This window comes from Manduca sexta, chromosome 24 (assembly GCF_014839805.1).
Source record: "Manduca sexta isolate Smith_Timp_Sample1 chromosome 24, JHU_Msex_v1.0, whole genome shotgun sequence".
NCBI lineage: Eukaryota > Metazoa > Arthropoda > Insecta > Lepidoptera > Sphingidae > Manduca > Manduca sexta.
In genome coordinates, this window is record NC_051138.1 from 8,317,922 (window position 1) to 8,328,601 (window position 10,680).

Here is a 10,680-nt window from a genome sequence, read left to right on the forward strand (position 1 = left end):
TGGGCTGACGCCCTGGGGCGGCGTTCTGTCGCCCTCCTGCGGGGGCCCTCAGCGGATCGTTGCGCAGCGCGCCATACGGGCGTACTGCACGGTCTCGTACGAGGCGGCTTGTGTTTTGGCCGGATTCCTGCCCTGGGATCTGGACGCCAAATCTCTCTCTGACACTTTCCACTGGAGGGAGGAGGCGTTCAGGAATGGGCAGCGTCCGGCCCCGAAGGAGGTGGAGGCCAAAAGGGCCTCCTTACGGCGAGCCGCCGTGGAGGAGTGGCGTTTCAGGCTGGAGGCCCCGTCAGCGGGGCTTCGGGCCGTCGCGGCAGTGCGTCCTGTCTTTGCACAGTGGCTGGACAGGCGCCACGGCGTGGCGACATTTCGCCTGACGCAGGTGCTCACCGGGCATGGTTGCTTCGGTGAGTACCTGTGTGAAATAGTACGAAAGGAAGTAAGCGCCGTGTGTCACCATTGTGACAACTGCCCGCAAGATACGGCCCAACACACGTTGGAGTCCTGCCCAGCCTGGGACGAGGAGCGCAGCGCTCTCGTTTCAGTCGTCGGAGGAGATCTCTCGCTGCCGGCCGTGGTCGCTTCCATGGTCAGCAGTCGGGAGGCCTGGCGTGCGGTGGCCCACTTCTGCGAGGTGGTCCTCTCGCAGAAGGAGAGTGCCGAGAGGGATCGGGAACGGGCCGATCCCTCCCGCCGTCAGAGGAGACGAAGGAGGCGCCGGGTGGACGACTGACCGGCGTCTCCCGCCCTGTGGAATGGGGGCGTTTGGAGAATTCCACCACGGTATCCCCTGCCTGTCGTAAGAGGCGACTAATAGGGGCCATCGAGGGGGTCGTCGGCGGGCAGCAGGGGGCTGTCCGCCCTAGTGCATTTCTGTGCATCTTTGCACATTTGTCGGTTAACCCCCGAGTTGGACGGCAGTGTGTGTAGTTGGCCTCACGCTGCCGTAGACGCCGAGGGCGTCTTTCGGTGCGCGGGGGCTTCTGAGCCCACCCCCCCCCCCGCAAGGCGGCACCGCGCAGGGGTGGCTGCGGTCGCAGACTAGACACTTTAACGTCAGAGGAAGCCCGCAGCCGTCCCTAATGCGCCGAAGAGGGCCACCGCGGAGTTTTAGCTGGTAGGCCGTGCATAGGTTTAAGTTGTATATAGGGTTAGGGACTCGGCCCGGTAGTCGCCCGAAGGTCGTCATCAAATCCGGGCGGCTCAACGCCGGGCCGTAAGGCACGGTTACCCCAGCATAACCGCTCAGTCGCCCCCCACGAAGGCTGGGCGGTAGTAATAAGGGACTTTCTCCGCGAAACCAAAAAAAAAAAAAGTCTGGCCTTTGATAGTGATAGTAAAATGTTATCTTAAAAAAAGCTCAAATTAGAAGTTGCCCATAGGAAATATGATTGAATAACAACTAACAATAAGTGAATAGCTAGTTTGAAATACAAATTGTAATAATCTAAAAGTGTAATATTATAGTTTATTAATCAAACGGCGGACCATCGTAAACATAAAACTTTTGCATAATATGAACCATATAACGTCCAAATTATCTAGATAGTGTTATTACAATTATTATTATGCATGTATTTTATTGTGAAATTTATCTCCTAAAAATAATTAAGTATTTAATTATAATTTGAAAAAAAAATCCAAGAAATTATACATATAAATTTTGATACAATAATTACTTCGAAGTAAAAGAACCTTCAAAACATGCTCCAAAGAAAATGTAGATTTAGAGTATTAAAGACATACTTGTGTAATGTGACAGTATGATGTGGCAAGGCATATAATATTATTAAAACATAATCTAATATTAATTGTTCACTTGCAAGGCGCGAAGTGCCTTACTTAATTCAATTAGAAAGCTCGCACAGGCCTTATTAGTGTCGAGCAGACGGAGGAACACGCGTCGCCGACACCCGTCAGGTGCCAGGTGTTTGAACAGCTGACGAAATACTGAACACGATAAGCGCATCGCATATTACGCGCATATGGCGAGCTGAGAGACACTAGGCGCATGCCGAGTGCCCGTGGCACCAGGCCGCGTGCTCTTTACAACCTCCCTTGCGACTAATTTTATTTTAATAATTTACTTTGATTTTTCATCGCTATGTTAATAGCTTATTAAGGCTTCCACCTGACGTTAGTTATTTGAAAGAAGATTAAAGTGACACGAAATGCAGGACTATTATTTTGAAATGAGTGTTTAAAATAGCAAAAAGTGGTGTCGGTAAATTTTTCACTTGTAAAATGTTCTGGATACCGTTACGCGTGTGGAATGAGAGTACGGAAATAAAAACTGCTTAACGCCTAATAGACGAAAAAAAGCGCGTTCTTGAATTTAAGTAACAATAATTGCAGGTACAATATAGGAATATCTTGTTCGTAAAATGGCGTTCAGTAAAAATATTATTTACGCAGTACGCACTGTATATATATAGAGTAATCATTTTAAGGGTATATGTTGAATAGAACATTACTTACAATGCATATATTTAAAATAATGAGTTGTTCACTGAAATAGTGAATATAAAATATTTGAATATTTAACTCAATGCTATTTTTCATTGTGGAGCTTTTTATTTAATTTAATAATACAGTGGAAAGTGGACCGCTGAACCGCTACATACAGTTATAAGATTTTATGTTTTGAATACATGTTACCTAATAATTTATCTGAAAATCGCTTAAAAGCAGGTCATACACAATACCGGTTCCGCGAAATTGAGAATAAAACGGATTGTTCTTTTGAAGGACACATCCTGTTTGAATGGTGTCGTGTACCTGCGTCCCTTTGGGTTTCAATAATAATTTATCCACTACCTGATATCGTTCCCTGACGTGTCTGCGACAAACAGATTTGTATTGTATAACAATCGGAGCGGTTTGCGTGCAGCAGCCCAGCGGGCACGGATATTGTTTGATACATCTCGCGCGGTGCATTCACACTATTACCCCTCCTCTTCGCTAGTATTTATGAATGAACGTGACGGGCCGGCCAGCGACATAATCGCTTGCGGTTAGAGCCAGGTAGAAAATTACACTTTTAAAATTCTTTCAACTGTTCGAGCTGAGTTGGGTCCTCGGTTCGGTAGCCGAGGAGCCGCAGAGCGGGGACGCGGCAGGGGGAGCGGAGCGCCGCGCCGTCGACGCGCATGCGTTCAGCTCTTTTTACTCAGCCGATTGGACGATCTTCTCTTTCAGACCTCAGTTAATTGAGAACCATCGCGGGTGCGTACCGTGTCGACATGTGCCGCTTGCCAACTTTCTCGAGCAGTGATGTGATACGATATCGTTGTATTGCTGCAGTATACTTTTAAAAATATTGGATTATTAAATTTTGTACTGATCGTGACGGACTTGAATGTGTGAAAAGTTATAAAATAAACATGTTATAGTGACTAAACGTAAATTGGATGGCGATAAAAATGAAGTGGTTAATCGTGACTTTAAGTGTGATGGTGTCGAAAACTATTCTGGGAGGTGTCGCCCCTCCCGGATCATGTCCTGCAGTGTGTGCGTGTAAATGGAAAGGAGGCAAACAAACGGTGGAGTGTGTAGACAGAGCTCTTATTACAGTGCCGGAGCCGGTGGACCCCGCTACGCAAGTGCTCGACCTTTCAGGAAACAATTTGCAGATACTGCCACAGGAAGCCTTCGCTAGGACGGGACTTGTTAATCTACAGAGGGTGTATCTTCGTAACTGTAATATTGGCCAAATACATGATAGAGCGTTTAAAGGATTGACGAATTTAGTTGAGTTAGATTTGTCACACAATTTGCTAACTCAGATCCCAGCGAACAGTTTTAAAGATGCTCCCTTCCTCAGAGATCTCACCATGGCTCAGAATCCAATATTAAAAGTACATTCTGACGCATTGAATAACCTCGGCAGTATGGTAAAACTTGATTTATCTAAATGCGACATTAGGGATATAGCTGCTGACGCATTTAAAATGTTGCGCTCGTTAGAATCCTTAAAGCTAAATCATAACAAATTACGAGATCTACCTTTGAACTCGTTAGAGAAACTAGACAAGTTAAGAGCAATAGACTTATCGGACAACCCGTGGACTTGTGATTGTCGGCTGCGAGAGCTCAAATTATGGTTGGCGAAACATAAATTACTTTCCACCCCAAGTTGTTCCGCGCCCACGAGACTTGCAAATAAACCATTTTCAGAACTATCCATTGAGGAATTTGCATGTAAACCTGAAATATTGCCATTCAGCCGACATGTTGAAGCCACTATAGGAGATAATACGACGATAACGTGTAGAACGGAGGCAGTTCCTAGTGCTAATATCAATTGGTATTGGAATGGAAGATTACTTCAGAATGGAACTAATTTTAATTCGCACCAAAGAATTTATATCATTGAAGATGGTGAGGCAAAAAAGAAATCAGTTTTAATTCTAACTAATACGCAAGAATCAGATTCAAATGAATTTTATTGTGTGGCTGAAAACAAAGGTGGGAATGCGGAAGCTAATTTTACTGTACACATCACACAGATCGCGGCGGGAATGGCATCGTTGGGAAGCGCACAAATAGCGAGTCTGGGTGCAGCTCTGTTTTTAGTAATCGTCGTTATATCCTTGGTTTTACTCATTACCTTTGTAAGGTTTCGCCCGACGCCGGCTTGCGATAGTAAAACACCTAACACGTTAGATAGGGTGGTTTCTGGAAACGAGGTTCATCCGTCTGTCACTGAACGACCTCAAGTTGCTGTCCTTGCGAATAGACAGGAAATCGCCAATTTTAGTGACCCTAAGTGCAATCCGGTGTTGAAGCCACCTCGAGCTAATGATATTCCGTATACAACAAACCATTATGAAGGGAGAGGAAGTATTGTAACGTCCGGCGGCCCCGTGGTAGTCTCTCCAACAGTGTCTGCTTCTATAGATCCAGATCTTATCAATGACACAAGGCCTGACAGCAACACGCGGCCAGGAAGCGGAGAGTACGCACGCGAGGCTTCGGATTCCCTATATCCATCTGGTCTATGGGATCAAATGAAATTGAGTCAGGCTAACAACTTGTCTCGTACTGTCAGTTCTGCTATTCCTGCTTACTATAATGACAGAACTCCAATCATAGAGAACAGCAGTGTAAATGGGTCCCAGGAAGAACTCGGGTACATGAGCCGTACATTTCCGCGGTCGCACGCGATGGCTGCGACTAACATGGCAGCGCAGGCCGATGGTCCCTACCCGCCCGACTACGGGCTGCCGGTGGGCGCGGGCGGCGCTCGCACGCTGCGCGTGTGGCAGCGCGCCCCGCCGGTGCTGCCGCCGGTGTCGGCGCTCAAACGTGTCCTAACCATCACCAGGCCGTCTGCCGATGACGGCTTCCAAGATGGCTGTGCTACTGATGTTTAATAACAAACTAAGCCAGTGTTACATATCTAGAGGATTTCTGTAAGAATTGTAAATTATAAAAACTAGATATTCTGTACTTAAGGCATGTGTAATTAATACCTACACAGGTTGTTAGTATAATATTTTTTGTATGATATAATTTATTTAGACAAATAATGGAAAGTTACATTGGATCCAAAAGTGAAAGATCCGCGACTGATTAGTTGAAGAGTGTTAGTAAGTGTAAATTATTATGTGATAACTGTATGTATCTATTGTCTATGATCGCCAAATAATTAAAATAGGTACCGAGTATTATTATATATATTGTATGATAATTGTTGAAACCCAAGTAAGATGTTACGTAAATATTAAAATACCTATTACTATACATATGGATGATGTGCATAATTGTCTTATCCAAAGACCTTAAAACAATAGGAACAAATATTACTGTACTATAATCGAAATGCACGATTAATGTTGTTTCATGTACCTACAATTATAAATGTGTAAATTTTATGTTGAAAAAATAAGAGTTTTAGCATTAAAAAAAAATTAACCAGGCGATTGTAAAATTAATGTTTTGTTTGAATTAGTTTCACCTTATTATCAATTAAAACACAAAAGTACTGTACACATACCTTGAATATACATTTATGAGGTGATCCCACCGTCCTTTACATAATATAATTTAATTTATTGGAATAAAAGCAATAGATACAAAAAAACAGTTAGAAAATGATTAACTCGTTAAAGCATGCAAATTATAATTGGTTGCAATACGAAAATTTAGAAAGAAACTATACATCGACCCTGAATAAAATCTACACTACTCACCTATAACTTTGTAAACTATTGTCATTAAGATAACACGTGTAGGAAATGTGATAATATGATTTTATTACTAAGTTCAACACATTACCCAAGTTTCAATTTATAAGGTTGAATAGATTTCTGTGTTCCAGGTGATCTTAAAAAAACTCAGTAGAAATCGATTGCAAGGAGTGTCACTGTCGAGGCGACAAAAAAGGTTTAAAGGCTCGAGCTTACCACCCACCCGAAGAAAACCGGTTAACGTTACTTCATTTCCGTTCAATTCAGCTTTTTTTTATTAGAAACTGAACGGGTTTGGTAGAACTGAGAATTTTGTGGTGAGCGCAGTAGAGCAGCGCGGGTCTTGTATGAGTAGTTATTATATAGGAAACTAAAGAGTAAAGATAAAATCACTTAAACAAGGTGGCAGGCATTTTTTAAAATTGATTATTATTATTTTGATTTATAATGGTGTTGAAGGATTGGTAAGTAAATGATATGAAAACTTCGAAGCGTTATGTTAAAACAAAATGGACTCACATCTAAATCTCCGGCGTCTCGATACGTCTTTAAGGATTATAAATCAGTTATAAAGTTCGTAATAATGATATTATCATCTGTGATCTCACCACACTGAAATTATATTATAATTTAAAGAATACTGAAAAGATCAAACAAAAATATTCCTTTTATCAAACTTTTGTGGTTCTCAGAGTTTTTCATGTTACATAATAATATTATGTATAATACTTAAATACAGATTGTCATTTGTCACATCTAATATTTAATTTTATTAAATCTTTGTTAATATACTTACAATAGAAATACATATATATTATATTTCCGCGATGAATTCATTATTAATTATCTGCATCAGGTTGTAATTTTTGGTAGGACATTATAGGCAGCTATCTTAACCGATATAGCTACAAGAAAATGATCTTTGAAACTTAGAACTTGTGAATATATTAGTGACTGCATAGATTAAAAAATAATTACAGGCAGCAGAAAATGGGCAATTTATGCAAAAACTTTTTTGATGCCAATCAATCCTGCTACTTTTAAGGATCAAAAGAACTCCATACATTTTGTACGGAATACTACTCTAATTCAATTCAATCAATGCCGATTTCAATGTCTTTAAAAATGAAAGATAGTCTCCTAAGAAAAATTTCTTGTACCTACAGCGGTAAGATAGCTGCTGTTGTATTCCAAAAATCCACCTTGTAAATCTTCCAATGAAACAGTCCAAAATAATTGTATGAGAACGAGCTAAGTAATTTAAAAACTATTTCAGAAAGTAAGACTGGGACAACTAAATAAGCAACATTTTGTAAGAACAGCAATCTTATTTACCTACCATCAATGGCTTTGCGCTTTCTTCTCATAAAAGCGAGGACTTTCGCTGACAATAATGATGTTTCGCCGTACGCAACAATGCCAACTCGGGCACAGCGATCTTGATTGTTTAGCTAAAAATTTAAATTGTATACAGTTTTCGAGGCGCGCTGGTACATACGTTCGTTGACATATTTCGTTTCGTATTTACAGTTCTAGACTTCATCAATGTACTTTTAATTTTCCCCTTTGTTTTACGGCTTTGATTGTGTTTTGTAGCATTTCGCATTTTATCATATAGCGGTATAATCATTTTCTTATAATTACTTAACATTTTATGAATACATGCATGAAAAAAATATTGTACACTTCGTCATAAAAGAAAATAAATACAAATACATATAAATATTTTAATCAGGAGACAAGATATTGCCAAAGTTAATATTGTAAGTTTAACTTTGTAGCAAATATCCACAACGCGTGTAATTATAACGTCGGAAGTGGTATTAAAAATTGACAGGACGATGATCGATTCTTATTGGTGTGAACAGTGTAAAGAGAAATAAAAAACACATTTGGATGCAAATCGCTTCCGGCAAGTGAATCGCCGGCCGGGCGCATGATGTCGCCGATGCCAATGAAAATTGATTTTATTTTAGCGTTATTGACAACTTCTGGCATAATTAAACGGCGACTGAATATTTTCCCCTCTGAGTTAAATGCCTCTCCTTTGTGAACTCATTTTCAATTTAAATTGCTTTGGTTTCAAATGTTTCATGCATTTAAATTTTAAATGTTTTATGGAAGGCAGCAAAGTTACCTTATTGACGTAATGCTCTTATCAACTATAGCAACTATTGTTAACTATAGCAACTTATTTATACAAACGTGAAATAAAGGTTGTTTTTAGCGTAATATAATTTACAATTAAAATATTACATCACATTTTTCTCGAAAGGTAAAAAATTTAACAAATTCTTGCGTAAAAGTTTTGGAACTGTACCCATTAAATTTCGTAACGAAGTTATGGTCTAATAAAATTGGTTTATAGTTACAAAATAATTTCTTTAATTAATTTATTACACAGGGTGATAGGTCTTTCGTTTAAAAAAACTCGTCTGAGTTGGCATCACAACCTTGAGTTACATTAAAAACCTATTCTACATTCTAAGTTAGTTATTTTTTTGCCTATGGTACTGTAACGTTTTGCGACTGTAATGTCAAAGAAATAATTTGATTTCATTTCATATTTTGTGAAGGAAACGGTAGCGGATGGTTGGCTAATTAGCACGTGCGCTGGCCACACCTATTAGGTAAAAAGTTCATAAGTGTTGAATATCTGCAATACAAAACCAAGTTTTCGGACGTAGTCAATATCGTCGACAGCTGAGATCTACATGACAAGAAAACTCTACGTTAGTATTCTGTGAGACAGTGGTTGGAGCACCACGATTGAGTTGGCTTATTACACAGGTCTAAAACAAAATTTCTTTTCTGGTATCTGTTTCAATGCTTGAATTCTTATTTCTAAACATCGAAAAACATTCGGATATCCATTTTTAACTCTTAAAGTTTGTTTTTGTCTGATTTATGTTGATAAGTATGTTTTGAAAGTTTTAATTGATTCGTATGAGGAATAGATGGTAGCACATTGATCATCTATATTGCAAATTGTGCATTATTTCAAACGGCACTAATGAGTGTTTACTTGTCTATTACTATTACAGTTGTAACAACCGACTTTTATGTCGTACTTAGTTAGAATATGGCACCAAGACTGTGTAAACAAGATGTTGATTCCTTTTGTTTTATTTGCAGTGAAATTTATTAAAGTATAAAGCAAAAAATTGCTTTGGCAATGAATTTGAAGCTTTGAGAAGCTTATAAGGCTTATTATAACCTCAAAATACAGAATCAAGATAAGAAACGGCCTCACTTTGCTTTTTAAATTGGAAAACATAATGTGAAAACGAAACCAATAGTAGAGTTTAAAATATATTGACGCCACCGTTACATATAAAGTTAAGTCTGATGAAGCACTTTGTGAAAGCTCTACATTTTGAGGCTTTTAAATATTTAAAGAGATTTTTTTCCCAAATTATCTGAAGCTAAAGTTAAAGCGGGTATTTTTGTTGGACCACAAATAAAACAAATAATGAGCAGCGATGATTTCACAAAATTACCTAATGCTCATGAAAAACAAGCCTGGGAGGGTTTGAAAGGAGCAGTCAACGGTTTTCTTGAAAACCACAGAGCTGACAATTATGAAGAGTTGATTGAAACTATGCTTGAAAGTTTTAAATTGATGGGCTGCCGAATGTCCCATAAACTCCATATGCTACATGCTCACCTGGACAAATTTAAAGATAATATGGGTGCCTATTCAGACGAGCAGGGAGAACGTTTTCACCAAGATGTGATGGGCTTTGAACGACATTACCAAGGGTACAACGAGAATATGATGGGAGATTACATGTGGGGATTAATACGATAAAGCCTATACATACATAAAAGATTCACTAAAAATATTAACTTTTGAACTTGATTTTTTGTTATTTTCTATTTGTTTGCTATTACTAGTCATAATTTTTATATAAAAAAGACGTCCAATAAAACACTTTACTTATCGAAATTTTAAATAGAATTACAGAGAAAATATAAAAAACAACGTTTTTTTTAAACTCCGTAAAATTGCTCTAGTTTCTATAAAAGCAAACTTTAATCGGATCGGATATTTTATTGTTTACTAGCTTTTGCACGCGGCTCCGCCCGCCTTATAAAGTTTTTCGGGCTAAAGTTTTCCGTTATAAAAGTCACTCTATATATTTTCCAATAAAACGCCTTGGAGCCTATGTTCTTCCCAGGGTCTCAAACTGTCTCCATAACAAATTTCATCTTAATATGTTGGGTAGTTTTTGAGTTTAACACGTTCAGGCAGTCGGATGCAGCGGGGAACTTTGTTTTATAATATATTTTTGTAGAACTTTTTAAGAGGAACAATCCCGTTATACATCACTGTTGCATAACTTTAACTGTTTACGCAGCGCACGCAACGGAAGCCCTCAAAACTAATAAATTTTCTCCGTTTTTGCAACATGTTTCATTACTGCTTCGCTCCCATTGGTCATAGCTTGATGATATATACCCTATAGCATTTCAAAAACAGAGTGCT

General features: G+C 39.3%; 1 protein-coding gene across 1 annotated transcript; it reads left to right on the forward strand.

Moving 5' to 3' along the window:
- Positions 1 to 2,997: 2,997 nt before the first annotated feature.
- LOC115448086 (leucine-rich repeat-containing protein 24) lies at positions 2,998 to 10,215 on the forward strand. The gene has a single exon (XM_030175385.2). It carries the CDS (start codon positions 3,411 to 3,413, stop codon positions 5,373 to 5,375), a length of 1,965 nt encoding a protein of 654 aa, XP_030031245.1. The 5' UTR covers positions 2,998 to 3,410; the 3' UTR covers positions 5,376 to 10,215.
- The last annotated feature ends 465 nt before the right edge of the window (positions 10,216 to 10,680 follow it).